The sequence below is a fragment of the Bos mutus genome, chromosome X (genome assembly GCF_027580195.1).
Source record: "Bos mutus isolate GX-2022 chromosome X, NWIPB_WYAK_1.1, whole genome shotgun sequence".
NCBI lineage: Eukaryota > Metazoa > Chordata > Mammalia > Artiodactyla > Bovidae > Bos > Bos mutus.
Genome location: NC_091646.1, coordinates 57,186,128 through 57,210,352, shown reverse-complemented (window position 1 = coordinate 57,210,352; position 24,225 = coordinate 57,186,128). Strand labels below are relative to the sequence as shown.

The window sequence follows — 24,225 nt, the reverse complement described above, 5'->3', positions numbered from 1 at the left end:
TGGCCCCTAACTGCCTCAGGTAGTCCGGAGGCTGGCCAGGGAGTCTCCACCTACTCACGGGCGTCAGCCATTCGGCGCGCTCGGGAGCCTACGGGTTGGAACCCATTGGCTGGGGGGCGCTGCCAGTCTCGGGAGGGGGTGTGGTGGGGGTGGGGTTTCGGGCCGCAGCAGGTCCAGGCAGCTCACAGTTTGCAGGGTGGTGAGTGAGCTCGAGCGTAGCGTGAGCTCCGCTACCGTAGACTTGCAAACAGTTCGGAGCGAGCGTAAGCGAGCCAGAGAGAGTGAGAGAGTGAGGGAGAGGGTAGTAGGGGACCTAGAGGAGACTGAGCGAGAAAGCAAAGGCCTGAAGACCAAAGATTTGAGACTGAATGACCATGGCTGTCTCCGCACCTCCAGTAATCTCTGCAACTTCCAGCGGCGCAGGCGTCCCGGGGGGCTTGTTTCGGGCGGAACCTCTGTACTCGACGCCTGGAGAGCCCCCTCGTCTCACCCCCAGTATGATCAACAGTTTCATGGCCAATAACCACGGCGGCAGCGCCGGGGGTGGAGGGGTCGGTAGTACCAGCGCAGGCAGCGGCAATACCAACACCAACGAGTGCCGGATGGTCGACATGCATGGGGTAAAGGTGGCTTCCTTCCTGATGGACGGCCAGGAACTGATTTGCCTGCCTCAAGTCTTTGATCTCTTCCTCAAACACCTGGTGGGAGGGTTGCATACGGTGTACACCAAGCTGAAGAGACTGGACATATCCCCGGTGGTGTGTACTGTTGAGCAGGTCCGGATCCTCCGCGGGCTGGGGGCCATCCAGCCCGGGGTCAACCGCTGCAAACTCATCACCAGGAAAGACTTCGAAACTTTGTTCATCGATTGTACCAATGCCAGGTGAGATTCTCGTTTCTTAGCTTTCTCTTCCCCCTTTGCCCTCTTCTGCGTGTCTCATCCTCTTCCAACTTTGTAGAGTGAGTTTTAACTAGCTTGCTCTACTCTTTAGGCTCTAAGTCGGTGGGAAAAAGAGGACTGGAAAAACTCATTAATTTCCTGTCGCTTCTAGTCCGAGCTCAGGGGCAGGGCTTGGGTCTAAGAAAGTCTCGTACAAACTTCAGTTTGCGGTCCTGTACTGAAAGTTTCCAGCCTTTCGCCCTTATCTTGCATGGCGTTCTGGCTGCTTGTGATTATTTGTTAATTTCTCTATTTGGTTTTCTTTCCTGCTCATTTGTGGCCATACGGGTCTGATAGATTTTTCTCCTGAACACGGACACCAAGGGCTTTCCGGAGTAGAGGGCTGGCTTAGCTGTAAACTGTGCTCCTAAGCTAGCAATCCAGAACACAGCATTTGGGGGATGCAGAGGGTCGGAAGTCTAGAATCCATCCCAGAGGATGATTCGTTCCCCAACCTGTATGTTTGTTGTGAGAATGCGTTGGTGTGTGATGGTGGTAGTGGTGGTGGTGGTGTGTGTGTCTGTCTGTGAGAGAGAGCCAGAACGAGCTCATAAAGATGAGTGCTCATGCCTGCTGCGCAAAGCTTCCCCGTACACGATACAGGAAAGTCGATGGAGCCTTTTTTTTTTTTTTTTTTTAAAGAACGATGGCAAGTGTAACTTTCCTGGGATCGACCCTTTGGGTAATCTGCAGAGGGCAATGTGGGGCATGAGCGGCGGGGCCGGGACCGGGTGGGGAGTGCAATAAAAATTGGTAGGTTTTCTGGAGAAGATGCTTTCAGCTCTTCCCCCAGGCAAATAATTGGAAGGATCCCATTCCCCCAAAGAGAGGATTCCCTAAATGATGATGGTCAGCTTCTCTGGTTGTAAATGCACCTCCTTCGTAATACAGCTTAGAATTACATTGTAGAACAAATATTTATTTGCATATGTCCATAAGCAAATTTTATTCAATGTTTGAGTTTTAAGAAAGTAAAGTATATTCAAGATCATTTAATTTTAGAGGGTGGGATAATTAGGGAAAATGGCATTGAAACATGTATAATATTTTAAAGACTTTTAAATTAGTTTTCTTAGTATTTATTCCATCTCTAGTATAATAATATCTGTTAGGAAAGTGCACATTTGGTAGATGTGATTAGCATATAAACCAAACCACCATCACCAAGCTAAAGGGGGCAAACGGTTTTGTTGTGAAACAGCACTGCTGTTTATCATTTTGCATAAAACATCTGCAGAGGTAGATTTTCTCACAATGCAACTTTAAATCATAAGATCTCTGGGTTTATGAACCAAAACTGACCCAATTGACACATCTGCTGTAAAATCCAAATTACTATGCATAGTCGAAGTATACTGGCAACTTGTAGACAAACTGTTGCTGACTGCTACAATAAGATAATGCTACAGAACTTACAAGGGAACCCTTTGTTTTTCTTCTTTTCTCTTTGAGCAGTGTTCTCCTGGGTTCTAGCAATTAAGCAGAAACCTATTCATATAAGAACTCCTACCTGAATCATATCTGGGGCTTAAAAACCTGGCTTATTAGACCACATTTTCTTAAGGAAGATAGATTGCTTTAAAACACAAAGGATACCTGTTCCCTCAATAAAAGAAGCAATTATAGGTTTTAAGAGTAGAAAGGATATTTTATTTTGACCACAAAGCACTTTATTAATACCTAAACTCAGAGGATTACCAGGGACTTCAGATGAGGGTCATCTAGTTTATTTGTTGTCATTTGAAAAGACTTGAACAATTGTAGACCTGAAAACCTATCTTCTGTCCTCCTTTCTCCTTTCCCTGGTTTCTCTTGCAAATGCCCACTCTTAAAGAGAAATGAACAATTATTACACATAGGAAATTATACTTTCTTTAATAAATAATTTACACACCTTTGAGCAAAATCTATAATTTTCATTAAAAAAATAAATAGATTAACACTTTAATGTGATTTTGATGCTTCCCTCTGTAAATAGAAACTTTAATTTTTATTAGAGCTACTTACTAAAGGAAAAAATAATAAATTTCCCTGTATCCAGAGTCAAGTGTTCTTATGCTATTTTTGAACCCTGTTATATGATGTGTTTTAGGTTATTATTTCTATTGTTATGTTTTACTTATTCCTTATCAAGCATTTATAGTGCCAACTTTTTGAGGGCTTAGATTGCTTTTGTGTATGTGCACATGTAAAAGTGATAGATAAATATTAAAAATATAAGAGGAAACATATCTGGAATATGATGAATGTGCTTCCTACTGCAGTTTTTCTTTATGAGTATTTTATTACATACATATTCTATAATTGTGTTACAAGTGTTGCAATATGTAATTGAAAAAATTTATGAAATATATTCTATGAATTCAATCTATAAATAAAGATGAGGAAAACTACTAGAAACCCCTATGTTGCAATTTCTAGACAGTAAAAAAAAATGCTCAAAATTTCTGGAAAAAATCTAATTAACATTACCACATTTTGTCCTCATAATCATATAGTTAAAAAACTACAAAATATGATAATGCTTATAATGGATGCCTTATGACTTGAGGTAACATTATTTACAGATGTGTGTACCTTAAATCATTCCTTCCATCTGTGAAATTAGTATTTAAGTAAACATTACTTCCATGACTTTTCTATTCAGTGAAAAGAAAGGTGAAGGATGTAAATAAGAATGAGGCCCAAGAGAGACAACATAAAGTAGATGAGATGGAGACAGTAAGAGAAAAGAGATATAGGATATGAGCAGAATGATGTCATAAAATGGAGTGAAAGATGGATCAGAGGAGCTTATAGAGATGCCCAAAGAAGATGAGCAATATACCAGTGGAGACTTGGCTAAAGAGAATTGTCATTTAGGACTCATGATTTCCTAGCACTTTAAGCTAAAAGAGGGGAGAAGTGCAAGGAACACCTACATACTACTGTTCTTATTTGAAAAAAGCGATTCACCTTCATCTCCTAATGGATCAATCTCCAAACTGTATTGTTGAATGGAAGGCCTATCTGTAATGGTGTTGTTGGCAATTTTCTTTTCCTACATAATAAACATTTCTGCCCTTCTTTGTCAGATAACTATGGAAGGATACAAGGCCTAATATAGGATATTTTAATTTGGAATGCTTCCTACACTATTCCAGAACAAACAAAATAGACCACTTTAAAACTGGTCATTTTCAGAGACCTTGAGGTGTTGCCACTGAAAATCAATGAGTAAAATACTTACATAATTATTTCTTTGATAGTACTGAAAGTCACAAAAATAGCTAAATCAGTGCCTTATATTAACAACTTTTATTAACTAATTATTAAAATATTCACAGTTCTCTTCCCAGAAAAGTCGTTGGAGAATAATACTTGCCTCAGCTACTAGAGAATGGAAAGACTGAAACTCTTGAATATTCATTGTTCTATTAAATGTCAGGCTTTATATCGCTGCATTTGAAAATGGCTATCCAGGTATTTTTCCTTGATGCCCCTTAGCTTCAGAAATTAATTGTAAAGAAGATTATTTTGAGGGTTATTAAGAAAATGATGATTAAAAATACCCAAACCAAATAGGAAAACTTGTTATCTTGTTTTAGATCTTTGTTTTTGCAGATGAAGCACTGTGATTATTTTCCATTTCTTGTCCAAGAGAACTTAGAGTTTTAATATTATAGAGTCCGGGCCGATTCAGAAAGCAAATGTCTAAAGTATCTCACTCTTATGCAATGGATTTTCCTTACTGAATTCTTCAAAGTTTAATATAGCAGTAAAATATTAAATTAAAAATTGTTATTCAGTAAATATGAAAAAGCAACCAAAACATTTTATTGTTATCTCTGTTTATCTACCTATCTCTATAAAAGTAACATTGTCAGATTTCATAATCAGCATTTAATTTCATTTGAGGACCAACTGATTAAATGTTATTCAGTTATTTACATATAGTTAAATGGATGCTTAGACCACAATGTATGACTAAGAAAATATTTTAATGCATTTGGAGACATTCAACATATATTCAAATTAATATAATTCAGTTTTTAATTAAAAATTTAATTAAGTCATGGTTTATTGTTATTCTGACTGTGTGTGAACAGAACATAAATGGGCTTCCATGTTAGAATAACTTTTTGTGACTTATAGTGACTTTTACAACAATTTAAAACTACTACTTTCAAATACTACAAATATTTTAAAATAGTCAAAGAGTTTGGCTTTGTATTCACACTTGATGAATATAGTTCATAATCCACAAAGCATAACAACTTTGAAAATAGATGTTTTCATTCATTGTAAAGTTAAGCAAAATCAAATTTTTGAAGAACTTGCATCACTTTCCTAGGCTAATATTTTGTATGACTTACATTTTCAGAAATGATCAAAAGGTTTTAGAAATTAATCTTGGCAATAAATGCAGACATTTTAATTCATGGGATAATGAGGGGGATAGTCATGTCTGTTAACTGACTATAGTCAGTCACATAGTCAACAATGCACTGTCTTTTATTAGAGAATGATGTCAATATTATAAGTAAGGCAGTCTACTCATGTGCCAGTCCACAGAACTTCCACATGTACATTCATTTAAAAAGTACACTTCTGCATAAATAACAACTGTTGTATTTATCTAATACTTTTGCTGGATTTCATATTTGCCCTAAAACTCATTATTAGGTAATGGGTATTACATTAAAGAAATGATGCATGGTATGATAGAGAATATCTTTGGATATTTATGTATGATTTTAATCTCAGTGTGTGTAGTACATGAATGCTAATAAGTCATTAGGAAGTGATCGTCTTCAGACATTAATGTTTAGGTGTTTTCATACAGGAATTCTCTAATACTTGTATAAAATAGCAAGTCTGAGTTGTTTGATGCATTATTAAGTAAACTTATTTTGTCTTAATGAAGTCTCTGCTAAGCTGCTAAGTCGCTTCAGTCGTGTCCGACTCTTCGCGACCCCATGGACTGCAGCCCACCAGGCTCCTCCGTCCATGGGATTTTCCAGGCAAGAGTACTGGAGTGGGGTGCCATCGCTTTCTCCGAATGAAATCTCTAGATGTTTTAAAAGTGCTTCCAGCAGGCAAATGTAATTGTGAGACACTCTAATCATAATACATTATATTTCAGTTGGTAACCTATATCTACAGTGACGCTTTATCTGATGCATTTCAAGAAAAAAATGATTTAAATTTATCCACTCTATACATTTCAGATATACATTAAAACTGCCCTAATTGACAAAAACTGAAAATATCATGTTTTCAGAGGAAGGACATCAAACCTTTTTCCCAAAAGAAAAACAATTAGGTATTAATGATATTCTTGTTGCATAATCAAAAGGTCTTTGGTAGCATTTTTTTCTTCCCTTTCACCATCTCAACCTGCAAAACTCTTCACTGTCACTTAAGATCACACAATTCTAAAAAGAATAAAACAACATTTAAACACATTTGCTTTGCTAGGGAAATTGAACATTTGCACCCAATAAGCCTGATTGTGGAACTGCATGCAAATTGTGTTTTGATTTATCTCTTTTACACTTTTTTCCATTTGAATTGATCTTGCATTAATTTCACCAAGCAGCTCTGTGAGGCTGCAGATGTTGCCTTGTGTTTAATAAATCAATGAGACAGATCTGAATGAATCACTTTAGATGGATTCTCTGCTCGGTTTGATGTCTAGATGTTATTCTTAGCTTGTTATCATGACAGATGCATTAATGTTCCCATATACTGCCAGCAATGTAAGAGAGATCGAAGCTTTTAAAGTGGTGGCATCCCTTTTTCCATTTTCTACTTTAGAACAACTAAATTTATTTTATTTTATTTAGGAATCAAAGAAAAATATCTAACCAATCATAAGTTTCTTCATGGGAAAGATTCTTAATTTTCATGCTATATTAACTCTTCCAAAATGGTGGAAATCAATATCTTAAAACCTAAATATAGGGTATCTGCTTAATAAATAGTGCCTCCACATTAATATTTAATCATGGTCGGAAAAATGAGAATAAGTAATATATGATTGGAATACATTGAAAGTATCACTATAAATAGAATAATGCAGTATCTAAATTGATTACAGAAGGGTGTTAGCTTTTAAATCCTTACTAATAAGCTTCTTGTTGGCTTAATGCAGCTGTAATATACTCTTACCAAAAGATTTAGAACTTCAGGATTTAATATTTCTCTTTAGTAGTAAGGACACAGCTTGTCCATTGTGTATTCATCATTTCCTCACTTTAGAGTGCTGAAAATCTTAGAAAAGTTTATTTTATTTTAGTATATCGCAGCTGTTTATAGTTTGGGTAATTGTAAATTAAAAATCATTCAGTAACAATAAATGCTACTTTTATAATTTACTTTCTTAAACTATAGAAACACATATGCACACTGAAAGGCTCTTTGTATAACTCTAGTGAACTTTATTACCTACCTGCATTTACTATCATCACTATCATGTTTTATTTCATTTCATCCATGGCATCATTGCCTTGGATTTTGGAGAGAAACAATTGTGTTAATTGTTGGAAATATTTTGAGTTTAATGTTGTCATTGTTACAACTTTTAAAGTTAATCTCTGATGCTTGAAAATACAAATTTTAGAAAGGATATTCAATTTTTTTTCTTCTTCAACTTTCTGAAGAATGTATATATTTAAAAATCAACTCTCAGAGGTAGTTCTCTTTGCAGGCCTTTACAGTATTCTTCCATCAAATTTTTACTGTTAGCTTTATTAGAATAGGAAAACAGGAAACTATTAACTGATACTGTTGAGGTCTCAAATTCTTCAGGATATTTTTATCTGCAGTGTGAGGCTAATCTTGGAAGCTTAGGATACATGTTATGATTTGCAGTATAATTTAAAAAGAAGTTTATAAGTAAGTTGAATAAGTTATGGACAAGAGTTAGCTTTTTTTTTTCTATTTTGCTTAAACTGTGGGAATGTCTTCATTGTGAGGTCTTGCCACATCCTTCTTTAAAGATAAATTTATATATTACAATTGGTAAAATTATTATATTGAAAATGTAAGATGTGGTATACATTAATTTATGCAAAATTGAATATAACATAGCTAAATAGCAAATGGATACATTTATCACTATCTAAAATGATATCCCTAAAATAAAACTGAATTTGTTACATAAAACAAAACCTTGGATTTTTAATAATAATTTCTGAGGAGTTATCTTTAACTTCAGTAATATTTATAGTAAAATTTTAATAAGCCTGATATCATATACATTTAGGCACCTAATTCACATTTGTTTAATGAATACAGTCATGTACACATACACATTTATTCTTCTCATTAGAATTCTTTGCACAAATTGCTGTGCTTAAAAAAAACCTAAGTAGTTACATAAAATGTACAATTATAAAAAGACACTAATCCTAAAAATTTAATTCCATTATAAAACCATTTCTAATCATGGCATAAAATTTTCACATGTACATTAAAGCTATACAAATCTCTTATATGAAATTAGAATGTTTAAATGAAATGTATCTGTAAAGAAAGTATGACTTCTTGATATTTTCTTTTAGTGAAAACCCATAGGAGATGTTCTAATACTACTATAAAATGATTCTCAACGATTTAGATTTATACTACTTGATACCAGCACTTGAACCAGGCAGTTGACTTTTGATATTTTTTCAAAGTGTTTATAAAAAATGGGTTGGTAAGAAGAGGGTTTTCCTCCATTCTATCTATAGTTTGTGAATAGAAAGAGGAATATAGTGATTTATTTTCTTCTTGAATAATCTCAGGACCCATTCATTGCAATACAAATTTGCATGAAGTGTCTGCCCCCTCCCCTCACCTCCATTTAAAGGAATAGCTTAACTTTTTCAGGTGTAATTAATTTTGAAGAGTAACATTTCCTTTCATCTAAGACCCCTGAGGTTGAAACTACTCATATGCAGGTACTATTCTAACTCATTACAATTATTTAGTTTATTAGATCAAATCGTGGTGGAAACTTTGTAATTAAACTGCTGGAGTTTAAAAAATAATGAACCATGGTATTTTTATTGCTAAATAACCTTTTTTATTTTTAAACAAGTTGCTTAATAGTGTATGATGTAGTGTGTATATTAAGGTATAAAACATTCAATTGTAACTGTGTCCGATGATCTTATCAGATTGCTGGCAACTGCTAGCTGGTAACAGCATTTAGTCTACATTTAGTCTATCTGCTATTTATGTGATGTTAAAAAGAAAAAAGTAATATTGATCTGTCTCCAGATTAAAGTTTGAAATGGGCAACAGCCTGAATACAAAGGGCTTTTTTTTTTTTTTTTATGATTTCTCAGCTTGCTATTGATCTCCTAGTTTTATTGCATTCATTATTTATTTAAAGAATTTGCAAGCTAAACATAACGTTAAGCTAGTTTGCACACAGGGACCGCACTTAGGAAATTGAATGGAAATTGCATTAGAGATGAACATCTGTGCTATTTTTCCACTCATGTGTTTATGGGTTTGTATAAAAGGTGTATTGGATTAACAGTTATAACCATTATAGCTTACAGCAATATGATTTGGAGCTTTTAGTTATTTTGGAAGAAGTTTGTCTCTTACTTGCTTATTTAAGAAATATAGTAATATCTAAATGATATTTAGATAAATTTATTTTATAGCACATTTGTTAATGCATTATTTACACTATACATCAATTGTGAGGCTCCCTGTTTTATTGCAATAAAAACATTAAAAAAATCAGACTTAATTATCATGTAAGACTATACTATCTCTTAATGGCTTTTGACAGTAGGATACATAGGTGCTATTTACACAGTACCTATTTTAAGAATGTTGAGTTTAATGCCATATTAAAGCACATCAAATTCACATAAATGGCATAAAAATTGCAATGTGACCATCCATAAAATGTGATTATATATGTATGTTAGGCCTTGATCCTTCTGAAAGGATAATAAACATTCAGACACTGAGGGCTTGCTTTATATAACACTATAGACAATATGGTGGGATGCTTTATGATATGGTTTCCCCCTTGAATTCAATCCAAGGAATTTTAATTACAAAATCTCAAGGGGAATTCACCTGAAATAGTTCTTTGGAGGACATAAGTTAGACCCTAGTGTGAGTATCTTTATTGAAATATTTTCTTTAATCTGTAGACATTTGGAAAACTTATTTTGTCCACTTAATTATTAGAATTTAAATAAATAAAAATATCTTCATGATAATTTTGATCTCTCATGATTAGATTTGTCATAATGGAGTGTGTGTTTGTGTGTGTATACAGTATATTCTGTGGTGCCAGGCAGTGTTCTAGGTGAAGAGAGTGAACACCACAGTCTCTTCTCTCATGGAGCTTATATTCTGGAATCATGCTGTCTTTAGCTTAGGGTATATAAAGTCTATATCCCCCTTTTATATTTGTTAAATTGTGAAATCTTTGAGATTACAAATTTTTGCCTTATCCATTGTTGAATAATCCTTAAATATCTTGTATCTGCCTGTGTGCTATATCAGTAACACTAGAATTTTTTCAGTCTTTAGAATTATACCAGAAAGGTCAAACTAAAAATAGTTATTAATATATGAAATATTTTAGTTTTATGTTTTACTTATGATATAACTATATAAAATACTCATCAAGAGGAACTGGGAATAAAATATGTATTTCCATTTAAGAATGGCTGCAGTTAATTCACTTTAGTATCTTTTCTCTGACATATAGTATTTTTGCAAGGGGTATGAGTCCTTAAAAATTCATAAAATTAGTTATTCTATGAGTTTTTATTTTGGACAATAAAATTTTTACAGTAGTGGACAATACAAGTTTTTATAGTAGAATGTATAACTGTGGATTAGAAAAACATGGTTTTTTTTTTCCCATGTAAAAAAGCTTGCCTTCGTTTATGTTAGTTTTAAATAGATTCTCAAGTTTAAAAGTTTAATATGCTTTTACATGTAGTCCTATACAATATTATGTGCCAAAAATTAAAACAGAGATGAGAAAAAATTATTTGTTTTTATTTTTTCAGAGTACATTGACCCTTGCATGTATTACATTTAAACATAAATAACTCTGGAAAATTATAAACATCTATAACTAAATGTCAATATTAAACTTTCTGCCTTGAAAATAGCCTACGATCTGCTAAACTTCTAAATGTATTTTGTAAAAAAGTTTATGAGTACCCTCTGGGTTTTTACTTGAGGAAGACAAAAGGGGAGTTCATTCATACAAAGAAATTTCATGCATAGTACATTTTATGCACAGTACACAAATTTTTGCTCTCATTTTATAACTCAATTAGAATATTCAATTTGAATACACATATACATACAATATATATAGTGTATATATGTATATGTCATATGTATATATTATATATTTCCAGTTCAACCCATTTGTCACTTCACTTCAACAAATATTAAATAAGTTCCTACTATTAGTCTGTACCGGGCTACTTATCAAGGAGAGAGGAGTGATCTTAAGAATTATCCAAATTCTTCATCTCATCTCCAGATTACCTAGGTAGAATTTTATTGTTATATGGTTGACTCTCAGCTAACCTACATTAATGCAAGGAACAGTAAATGATGTATGCAATTCAAAATTGTGGAAAATTAACATAACATTAATTAGGCTTTGTAGTACATTATGCAATGTTTATGGTACCTGTCTAAATTTATCTTGCTTATTCTACTATTAAATTGTATTTACATTTTATAAATATTCGCTGGTGGGAAGGAGAGATAGACCAGAAACATACTAAGGTTGAATCCAATGCTTCATGTAGAAAACACCTGAAATGAACAAAGCATAAACAGACATTGAGCTTATATGTCATAGCTAACAGCTGTGTACTGGATCATGTTAGTGCTTAACTAAATTAGTATATTTTGTTTGAATTTATTCTTATATTCTCTATGTAAACATTTATCCATTTAAAGGATGCAGTACTCATTATAGTTATTAGCAGATCAAAACCTGGAAAACTGCATGAGTTCAGTTGTTGTCTTTAATCTTGTTTCCTGTGCTTAGGACCCCTAAACAACCACCTACCATTTAATAGGGGCTTCCCTTGTGGCTCAGCTGGTAAAGAACCTACCTGCAATGTGGGAGACATGGATTCAATCCCTGGGATAGGAAAATCCCCTGGAGAAGGGAAAGGCTACCCACTTCAGTATTCTGGCCTGGAGAATTCCATGGACTGTATAGTCCATGGGGTCGCAAAGAGTTGGACACGACTGAGTGACTTTCACTATAAGTTAAATAAACATGTGTTGACATCAGAGGAATCATGGCTTTTGAGTTAAAACACACTGATGAGTATAGTGCTAAATCAATTTTTTGTGAAGTGTTTCTACTCTATGATTGGAATAATTAATTGACATTCCACTTGCAGTTTCAAAAATGGAATGCTGATCATGTCCTGCAAGAGTGGCCATTTTGATGATGGGTACAAGTTGAGTACTGTGGTCTCTGAAGAGAGTAGTAACTGTTCCAGAGCTTAACTGATACAAGTACTGTAGGATCACCGCTTTCTTGCATTTGTTTTGGATTGGTCCTTGTCATACTAGAAGACTGACAGATTTTTGTTATTTTAGGGCGATATTCTTTTTCATGAGGTTGTATGTTTACATAATCTCCATTCTGCCAGAGTCTAAAGCTTTTCTTATTCTTTTCAGTTTAGCCCCAGTGAATTGAATAACTGCTCTTCTGTGTATTGTTTCATATTTTTTCCCCCAAGCGGGCTTTCAGTTTTTAAATGTAAATACAATTCAAGAAATTCAGATTTTTAGGTCTTTTTCTGTATTAGTGGAAAAAATGTAAAAGTGTCCATCAAAGAAGGGGCCATGGAGCTCAAGACTTTCAAGTTTTCTGTCCAATTAGGAGGACTCTTGATTTTAAACATAGGAGAACTATATACTTTGGGTCATGCTAGCATTGATGTTGGAGAAGGTGATGGCACCCCACTCCAGTACTCTTGCCTGGAAAATCCCATGAATGGAGGAGCCTGGTAGGCTGCAGTCCATGGGGTCGCAAAGACTCAGACACGACTGAGCAACTTCACTTTCACTTTTCACTTTCATGCATTGGAGAAGGAAATGGCAACCCACTCCAGTGTTCTTGCCTGGGGAATCCCAGGGACGGCAGAGTCTGGTGGGCTGCCATCTATGGGGTTGCACAGAGTCAGAGACTACTGAAGTGACTTAGCAGCAGCAGCATTGATGTAGTACCATTTAGGCATGAACAAAGGAATGAAGATAAATAAGAGTGAAGAAAACTTGAGAAAATATTTCTCATGGAAATATTGAATGGATCAGGAATTATTAATATTTAGATGACAGATGAGAAGTAGGTAGCATAATGTGGACTGAGGAAGGCCTTTCCACAGATCTGTTGAATGAATTATTTCCTTTAATTGCATTCATTTTATTCTAGTGGTTAGTTTAAGCAGATTCATGAATAGGAACAGAAAGTATAAAAATATTAGCTGTGAGGAAAAATAAAAACACTAAAGGCAAAATGTGGAAATGTTATTCTATTTGAGGTGAGCTAGTAGTATTTGAAACCATGACAGAATATTTGCATGTGTGTTGACACTAAAATAATATTCCTTTACTATACTAGTAAATGTTACATTAATTTCTAAAATATTTTATGCAGTGTCCAACTATATTTCCTCTGTAAGTTGCCTTACTATTGGTCTATTAACCTGATTCTAGCTTGCCATAGCACATTTTTGAAACACATGTTGAGTATGAATTTATTAAAAAGGGTTACATTTTGCCTTTGGGTATGTGTGTGAAGTTTTTATGGTATTCAAGATTAAGTTTGCATTTTAGGGAGTAATTTGAACCACTGCATTCAATGTTATTTAATGAACATTAAAATTTGAATTAAAGAACATCAAAGTGGCATTTATATAGTTAATAAGTACAATAAAGTTTAAATATTTCCTTCATGCCTTCTCCCTGAAAATATATCTGGAAGTTTAAAATTACTAGCTAGGTGTAATAGTAAAAACTTTACATGTATGTACTGATTTACAGTTTATATAGTGATTTCATATACATTAGCTCATTTAATCTAATCCTTAATTTATTTTTATAATTTTGTTGTGAAATTTCTAAATTTTTAATAAACAGATGGCTGATCACTGTACAACATGATACTTCTGGGCATCACTTAATGTCATTTAGACTCTTTTTCCTCTCAGTGCTAAATCAGCATCATCCATAGTTATAATGAAGCTTATAGTGCTTCTAGGCAATAATAGTGACTTAAATTTGTGCAGTTCACAGGCTGCAAAGCTTAATCATACACTCTCTGCATTTATCCTCACAGCAATTCTACAAAGCATGTCATCTGATTGTGAATTTAGGAGAGAAAATTGAAATATAGGTAAAGAAAATGAATTGCTTAAGGCCATAGAATCTAGTACAGGCAGATACAGTCCTTGAACCTAAGCTTCTGTTTTATCTCCTCTGGTACATTATGCTCTCTATATTGTCTCTGAAGTATTAAGTCTTGAGAGACAAATTTGAAAAAAAAGTTTTGTTTGGGGGTGGATTGTTGCAGATAGTCAGGAAATTATGGAAAAACTAGTGGTGGGAGATAGAGATAAACTAGTAAGAAAGAGAGGCACTAGGAGCTTCCCTAGAATGTCTTCAGGGTGCATGCTTGATGGGACATACTGATTTTTAATGATGATGTTTTCAGAAATGTAGTAACTGAACTCCCTCTGTGGAGATTCAGTTCCATATACATGTACAGAAAGATTTTGGGAATCAACAAAAACTTAACATTTTGAATGGAAAAGTGAAAGGAATAGTAATTCAAGAAAGTGTATAGGAATGTCAGTAGTTCATCAAAGCATAATATTGAAAGAATATATGATGGTGGGATCTATTAATAGTTACTAAAATATGAATTGTCTCTTGTGTCTGAAATATTATGCTAGCATTGGTTGGTAAGTTCAGAGAGATTTAAATCTTACTGTAGAGACAAGGCATAAACACATAAAAAAGATTACTAGTTGTTCATTCATTCATCAGAAAGCTGTTGAGTGACTATTCTGTCAAGCATTCTTCTAGGTGCTTGGGATATATTTGTTAAAAATAAAGATTCTTGTCCCTGAGAAGAGGATTATATTCTAGGGTATGGTGATATGGATGCGTGTGGGTGGCTCAGTCGCTAAGTTGTGTCTGACTCTTTGCGACTGCATGGACTGTAGCCTTCCAGTCTCCTCTGTCCATGGGATTCTCCAGGCAAGAATACTGGAGTGGGTTGCCATTCCCTTCTCCAGGGGATCTTTTCGACCCAGGGATCGAACCCATGTCTCCTGCATGGGCAGGTGGATTCTTTACACTGAGCCACCTGGTAGTATGGATGAGGAAGACAATAAACAGTATGCATAATAAATAAGTAAATAATACTGTATGTTAGAAGGTGGTAAGTGCTATGGAAACTATAGAGCAAATAGAGCAAAGTAAGGGTATGGCAGGCACTGGAGTTGGTTGCAGTTTTAAATAGAATGGATACTATAGGCCTCATTGAGAACATGAGCTTTGTTCACAGAGGGGTGTTAGCCTAGCCAAATCTGAGGAAAGTGTTTCAGGCTGAGAAAACAGTTTGACCAAAACTTATCCAGCCAAAAGCCCAAAAACATGGCTTTGGCTAGTAGCATAGCTAGTAGGTTTGAGGAATAGTAAGGAGGCTAGTTTGGCTGGAGTGAAGTGATTGAGGGGAATAGTAAGAACAAGATCTAAATGGTAATGTTGGGAGGGGATTATATAGGACCTTTAGGACATTTTAAGGACTTTGAATGAAATAGGGAGTCACTGCAGAGTTTTGAGCATGACTATCATGATTTGACCTAGGTTTCTAAATGATGACTGGCTACTAGATTGAGAACAGGTTTCAAATGGGGGCAACGTAGAAGCAGTTATGATGCTACTGCGGTGAACAAGGAGAGAGATGGTGGTGGCTTAGACCATTGTGACAGAGTATGCTGCTGCTGCTAAGTCGCTTCAGTCATATCTGATTCTGTGCAATCCCATAGACGGCAGTCCACCAGGCTCCTCCGTCCCTGGGATTCTCCAGTCAAGAACACTGGAGTGGGTTGCCATTTCCTTCTCCAATGCATGAAAGTGAAAAGTGAAAGTGAAGTCATTCAGTTGTGTCTGACTCTTAGCGACCCCATGGACTGCAGCCTACCAGGCTCCTCCAACCATGGGCTTTTCCAGGCAAGAGTACTGGAGTGGTGTGCCATTGCCTTCTCTGGTGATAGAGTATAGATAGTAAGAATTGGTCAGATTCTGGATAAGTTTTGAAAATAAAACCAACAGAATTTTCTGACTGAGCTAGGAACTAGATACTGAGTGTGAGCAAAAGAAGAGTCACAGAAAACTCCCAAGATTTTGGTCTGAGCAACTGGAAAGATGAGTTTTCCATCATTTGTGAAGGAGAAGGCTGTATGTGGAGCAGGTTTGGGGAGAAAGTTTAAGTGTTCAGTTTTATATGTGTTAGTTTTTAGATACATTTTAGCCTTTTCAGCCTTTTATAGTAGTCATTGGATGGTGTTTGAAAGAAATATCTAAACAGGAAATACAAATTTTGGACAGGAGTGACCATACATAGAAAAAAGAAGAGTTTTAAGTACTAAGTTCTGGGTCTCACCAAGATAAAGAGATTAGGGAAAAGAGAAACTAACAAAAGCCTAAGGAACATGCAGTGAAGTAGGAGGAATACCAAGGGAGAATGATGTTCTTGAAAGCTAAGTGCAAAAAATGTATCAAAAAGGAGGCAGTAATCAACCATATCAAATGCTGTTGATAAGCCAAAAGCCATGACTGAACATTGGCCATTAGATATAAAAGTGGAAGTCATTAGTGAGCTTTATGAGAGCAGTTTTAGTAGAATAATAAAAATGAAAAGTCTAAGTGATGTGTTTAAGAGAGATCAAGAGGAGGTGAATTGGAAGCAGAGTGTATAGATAATTGTTTCCAGGTGGGAGGGAGTAGCCTGAGAGTAGGGGAGAATGAAATAAGAGTGGAGTAGGAAATGGCAACCCATCCCAGTATTGTTGCCTGGAAAAGGCTGTGGACAGAGGAGCCTGGCAGGCTACAGCTCATGGGGTCACAAAGAGTCGACACAACTGAGCAGCAGAGCACAAACACAGGCCCACCTTAATCCAGATTGATCTCCTCTCAAAATCCACAATCACGTGTACAAAGATTGTTTTTCCAAATCAGGTCCTCTTTGTAGGTTCTGGGGGTTACAACTTGGGCATACCCTTGGGGCTGCTATTAAACCTGCTGCAGTCCGGTAAGGAAAAAAAAAAAAAAAAAGAATGAAATAAGAAGTTATAGCATGGGCTATTAGGAATAATACATTAGAAATTAAGAAAAATGATGTTGTAGTATTGCTGAAGTGATATTCTTTTTTAAAAAGGGAATATTTATTAATTTTATTTTTGGCTGCATTGGGTCTTTGTTACTTTGCTTGGGCTTTCTCTAGTTGCCTCGAGTGGGGGCTACTCTGTAATTGTGGTGCAGGCTTCTCATTGAGATAGCTTCTCCTATTGCAGAGCACGGGCTTTAGGGCATGCTGGCTTCAGTAGTTGCGGTGAGTGGGCTCCAGAGCATGAAGGATTCAGTAGTCGTGATGCACGGGCTTGGTTGCCCTGCAGCATGTGAGATTTTCCCAGACCAGGGATCCAACTTGTGTCCCCGGCCTTGGCAGGCAGATTCTTAACCACTGGATCACCAGAGAAGTCCCTGAAGTGATATTCTTGAATAGGAGAGAGCAGATAGGATCTAGTGCACAAGCAGAGGCATTGGGTTTAGGTAGGAGCAAGGTTAGTGTATTTTCATTAACAGATGGTGGAGATTTTGGTTGCTCTGGTTTAAGGACTCCATGAAAGACCTTTTCTGATTGTTTCAACTTTCCCAGTGGAGTGGGTAACAAGTCATTCGTTAAGAATGAGGACTGGAAAGGAAGTTTTGGAGATTTGAGGAGAAAGGCAAAATGTGAAATAGCCATCTATATGAGTAGGAGAGTAAACTACTTAAAAGTTTAGTATGATTGCCAGGCCATATTAAATGCCCACTGAGGTTTTTGATCATAAATTCAAAATGGTCAGTATGGTTGTGTATTTTATTTCCACCATATAGAACTGCATCAGTTTTGCTGCAAAGGCAAATAATTGAATTTAATAAGAACTGTGGTTTTGCTAAGTCCTATGAGTATAGCAAAACCAGAGGGTGCAAGGGAGTTGAGGCTTTATGCAAAAAGTGATTATAATGAGTGACAACAAGTTTTAAACTGGTAAGGAAAAAAAGGAATTCAAGAAAGTGAGATACAGTAAAAAGCTGGTAATATCAATGAATTGGAGGTTCCAAAAAGAGGTCAAATAATTTTTGGAATTGGAGTACTAGAAGGAGTGAAGCAGAAGTAGTTGTGGTCAGAGGGTAGGATGCCTGAAATTAAGAATACGGAGGAGTTGAAATTCCTGGTAATTACGGAACTTAGGGTTCCGTATGTCATGAGCATGAGTGACAGAGTAAAGAGAACAAGATCTTTGAAGGAGAGGAGTGTTGGTCATGTCATCAAAACTGAAAGACTAGAGTGTTGGTCATGTCGTCTATGTATATACATTGTTCACTGAAATTGCTAAGGATTAAGAGAGGAGTCTTGATGTATTTCAAATTTTGTAGTACATATAGTAATGCTATTAGAGTATGCTTTGTTAAAAACTATTTAACTTTCTAAAAAATTTAAAATTAAGTTACTGGAATTAAGAACTCAGGGAGCTCAATTTGACAAATGCATTCTTTAGAAATAACCACATTCACTATATTATGAAGGTACGTATACTTAATAATTCCTGTTTTGCCATGGGTGTGCTATGTTTCAGTTAAGCTTGAAGAATATGGTGAAAAATAATATTTTCTGAATAATTGAAATAATGTTTGGTTTATTTCATTTGTAATTAACATTATTCTATAATAGGTGATATACTTCATTTTATTATGAACTGACTTTATACCAGAAGCATTCTTGGTCCTAGGCTGTGTGTTTGTTGATCTTATTAGTATGTCATATACTCAGAAAGAATGCATTAAGTTCCTACTTTCATTTCAACACACTAGTATTTTCTAAGCAGAGTACTACAAAGCTTCTAGGCATGGTCCAGAACTAGGAAATTGTCATGGTTCTTTACTTATAGAGTGTTTATAATGCTTTCAAAGTGGCAGAAACCCAATCACTGTATGTTTAACACCTGCTGTTCTCTGATTCATGCATTATTAACCTCACATGGAATCTAAATACTTAAACAGCTTCTTCTGTAGTCACTACTTCTCCTCACTACTCTTTGACTACTCTTGGGATTTCTGTGACCTTGGAGGTTTAATGATGAAGAAATAGTTAAGCTTTAAACATGAGGTTCTCATGTGAAATCATAGCAGAGCAAAGCTAAGAAGTTGGTGATCCCAATCTTAATTCCTTATTAATTACCTAGGAAACAAAGTTTCTCTGATGGGGTATGCCCAGACATTCACCTGGTATGTTAATAGAGTGGTTGGGAAGAAGAGTTTGGTCAGCATTTGCAAACTAATAGATTCTGTCACTGATTCTGAGTTTTAATTTCTGCAGCTGGAGAAGAGCAAGGGAAGCCATATGTAGTAACATCTGCTATTAAGACTCTTGTTTAGGGGAAAAATGCAGTTCCATTGTTAAAATTTGATTTTAGCCCATTGGGTTGATTAAAAAAAGCTTGTTTCCCTTCTTTATATAGCACTGAAAAGAGACATGTGCATACACTATACTTTGGGTTATCTCAGTCAGAATAGTCTGTGCAAAGTGTTGTGGAAAGACTATTTTAGGCATTAGGACCCTAATATGTATTCGACAAAAGGAACAAGTGATTACTCATCCTGCCCCATATTTCAAATTTGATGAGATTAGAACTTCAAATGAATATTTTATTCAAGCATAAATCATTGGCAGATTTGTTAAAACTGAATGAAAGTGAACTGAAGTATGTAAACTGTCACGGGTGTACACGTGTTCCCAATACTGAACCCCCCTCCCACCTCCCTCACCATACCATCCCTCTGGGTCATCCCAGTACACCAGCCCCAAGCATCCTCTATACTGCATCAAACCTGGACTGGCGATTCATTTCTTATATGATATTATACATGTTTCAATGCCATTCTCCCAAATCATTCCCCCCTCCCTCTCCCACAGAGTCCAAAAGACTGTTCTATACATCTGTGTCTCCTTTGCTGTCTCGCATACAGGGTTATTGTTACCATCTTTCTAAATTCCATATATAGGCATTAGTATACTATATTGGTGTTTTTCTTTCTGGCTTACTTCACTTTGTATAATCGGCTCCAGTTTCATCCACCTCATGAGAACTGATTCAAATGTGTTCTTTTTTTTTTTTTTAAACTTTACAATATTGTATTAGTTTTGCCAAATATCGAAATGAATCTGCCACAGGTATACCCGCATTCCCCATCCTGAACCCTCCTCCCTCCTCCCTCCCCTCCCCTCCCTCTGGGTTGTCCCAGTGCACCAGCCCCAAGCATCCAGTACCGTGCATCGAACCTGGACTGGCAACTCGTTTCATACATGATATTATACATGTTTCAATGCTATTCTCCCAAATCTCCCCACCCTCTCCCTCTCCCACAGAGTCCATAAGACTGATCTATACATTGGTGTCTCTTTTGCTGTCTCGTACACAGGGTTATTGTTACCATCTTTCTAAATTCCATATATATGTGTTAGTATACTGTATTGGTGTTTTTCTTTCTGGCTTACTTCACTCTGTATAATAGGTTCCAGTTTTATCCATCTCATTAGAACTGATTCCAATGTATTCTTTTTAATGGCTGAGTAATACTCCATTGTGTATATGTACCATAGCTTTCTTATCCATTCATCTGCTGATGGGCATCTAGGTTGCTTCCATGTCCTGGCTATTATAAACAGTGCTGTGATGAACATTGGGGTACACGTGTCTCTTTCAATTCTGGTTTCCTCGGTGTGTATGCCCAGCAGTGGGATTGCTGGGTCGTATGGCAGTTCTATTTCCAGTTTTTTAAGGAATCTCCACATTGTTCTCCATAGTGGCTGTACTAGTTTGCATTCCCTCCAATAGTGTAAGAGGGTTCCCTTTTTTACACATCCTCTCCAACATTTATTGCTTGTAGACTGTTGGATAGCAGCCATTCTGACTGGCGTGAAATGGTACCTCATTGTGGTTTTGATTTGCATTTCTCTGATAATGAGTGATGTTGAGCATTTTTTCATGTGTTTTTTAGCCATCTGTATGTCTTGTTTGGAGAAATGTCTATTTAGTTCTTTGGCCCATTTTTTGATTGGGTCTTTTATTTTTCTGGAATTGAGCTGCAGGAGTTGTTTGTATATTTTTGAGATTAGTTGTTTGTCAATTGCTTCATTTGCTATTATTTTCTCCCATTCTGAAGGCTGTCTTTTCACCTTGCTTATAGTTTCTTTTGTTGTGCAGAAGCTTTTAATTTTAATTAGATCCCATTTGTTTATTTTTGCTTTTATTTCCAATATTGTGGAAGGTGGGTCATAGAGGATCCTGCTGTGATTTATGTTGGAGAGTGTTTTGCCTATGTTCTCCTCTAAGAGTTTTATAGTTTCTTGTCTTATGTTTAGATCTTTAATCCATTTTGTGTTTATTTTTGTGTATGGTGTTAGACAGTGTTCCAGTTTCATTCTTTTACAAGTGGTTGACCAGTTTTCCCAGCACCACTTGTTAAAGAGATTGTCTTTTCTCCATTGTATATTCTGGCCTTCTCTGTCAAAGATAAGGTGTCCATAGCTTTTCTTCTTATTTCCTCTCCTCCTCCTTTCTCTTCCCCTTCCCCTTCTCCACCTCCTCCTCCTGCTCTTCCTTCTCATTTTATAAATTGTTTTAAGCTGCATGTGTTTTCTCCCTCCCCAAATAGCTTCCAAATTCCTCAACTTCAAGAATAATCTGATGTGTTGTTTTATCATTCATAGTGCCTAATGTGGTACATGGATGTAAGTACTCAAAATGTATTCAGTTTGTTGCTTTGACAGTGTAACTATGATTTATTATAATTTAATGTATTTACTTAGTGAAACTGTTCATATTTTAAGGAAATTTATTGTTATACCAAAGAGGTGTATTTTTCTGATTCTGATTGATAGCTCCTCTTGAACAACGAAAGCCTAGGGAATTATTATTCTGTCTTAGATAGCCACATTTTTTCTAACACTTTCTAGATGTACGATCATTTAAGCCTCAGCTTTTTCATCTAAAATGGGGATACTATTAGTTACATAACTTATGGGGTTAATAAGGTTAATTAAGATAATGTACACAAAATGCTTAGCATATAATAAGAGCTCAGTAAATATTAGCTCTTATTAGTGAAAGTGGTATCACAGTAATATGTGTGAACATACACATATACATACATACAGAACACAAGAAAAAGAGCAAATCCCAGAATAATATTAACCAGTTTTCAGAAGCTTTTGCTACTAGTAGTAATTAACTGGTTGACTGCGAGTGACACTGTATGCACTTCATTTTCTAGGAAATTCTTGTCTGTTGGCTTACTAGGCTGATATGGAAGCTGGTAGGCCACTTATTACTAGTTCTATTTTGGTGCAAAATTCAGCCTTGTGTGTCATTTAGAGTTTGTGACACATGTACTCTCCCAAGGCTTAATGAGTTGTCTACAGATGGGCTGTTATTTATTACAGTCATGTAGAATAAAATGGATTGTCTTCTGAAATTAATTTTTCATTTGCCTCTAGCCTTGCTTTAATAGAGGACACACAGTTGCCTGTTTGCAGATATACTGTTTAATCACATTAATGTCTAAGCGCCCCCAGGCTGAGGAAGATAATTGTACAAACGAACAGCAAAATCTGTATCTTTAACTTCAATTTATGATTAAGTTATGCAAATGACTTATCCCCTGCCCTTCCAAGAACTAATCATCTAATTAGGAATGATGTGGTAAAGGGATGTTTTTGAATCAGGAGGATGAATGCTGGAAGCAGAAAATGGGAGCTGACAGCAAAACCATTGAAGGTACAATAATGTGTAGTAGATGAATCTACATATATGGTACAAAAAGACATGGGAAGGCTCATACATATTATCCATAGATCTGACATGTGTTCTCCTTTGGCAGAAAATATAGTTCCTTATCTATGATGATATCTTTTTTTGAGATTAAACTCTTAGTAAGGCACTTGTTAAATTTCCTGTGTTCTTGAACACTCGAGAGATCTGGGAGTTTTATTATCTCACCCAATGAAGTAATTGACTTGTTCTTTTAATCCACAGAATTTAATCTGCAGCAAAGAAATGGGATTATACATTGATTCTGAACATACACTAGGTTTTTCAGATTGCTACTTTATCAAAATAGTTCCCTTTTCCTTGAAAAATAAAACCAAATCAGGACATACAAACCTAGGAAAAATATGGTCCTCCTATTAGGGAACTTAGGTATAAATTCCAAGTAGCATTCAAGATATACATTTGCAAGATCTTACCTTTTAAGTTTTGTGCTTCTGCTTCTAGACATTGATTGTGAAGAGATTTTAGCACAATCATTCTATTAGTTGTGGCCATAATTATTCTATACAATATAGAGATTATCTCCTTATCAATAATACTTATTATGTTAACAGTTAATAACTATAATAGTAAAAAATAGTATTACTGATGTTGTTTAGTCAATACCATGTCAAATATTATATGTTAACATAGTTCTTATAATAATGTAAAACAAAACATAATAAATCAGACTATACCAATAAAATTACTGTGAGTATTTTAGAGTCTCCTAAAAGTCTTTCTTATAGGTACATTTGTGGGAGTCAGAAATCATAACATTTATGTCCTTTTAATATAATCTTTTATTGATTTGATTTCTATGCTGGTTATTACAGTGAACTCCAGGGTATTTTATTTATATAATGTAAACCATTTCCCAACATATGTGAGAACAAAATCTCAAGAAGTATATCCTAAATAGAATAAAATTTTTTTGTACCAAATTTGTACCAAATAAATTTTCTCAAGTTCTTGAAATGAGTGTGATCATTCTATTTGTCACTGAGCTTATTCTTCTGCCTGTGCTGGTTCAGTTCACTGAGAAGACCCCATTGATCACCAGGAGCTGCTATTTATTGGAGTGTTGTAGGTCCTTACTATATTGATGCCAAGTGGATACAAGCATTTATTTAACATTTT

The 24,225-nt window shown here is 35.4% G+C and overlaps 1 protein-coding gene across 1 annotated transcript in view; it reads left to right on the top strand.

The window, feature by feature from the left end:
* Positions 1–374: 374 nt before the first annotated feature.
* The window catches only part of DACH2 (dachshund family transcription factor 2), an 864,952-nt gene continuing 841,101 nt past the window's right edge, over positions 375–24,225 (top strand). Inside the window, exon 1 of the mRNA XM_070366582.1 lies at positions 375–883. Within this exon, the coding sequence (XP_070222683.1) occupies positions 375–883 (509 nt within the window). The remainder of the gene's footprint in view (positions 884–24,225) is intronic.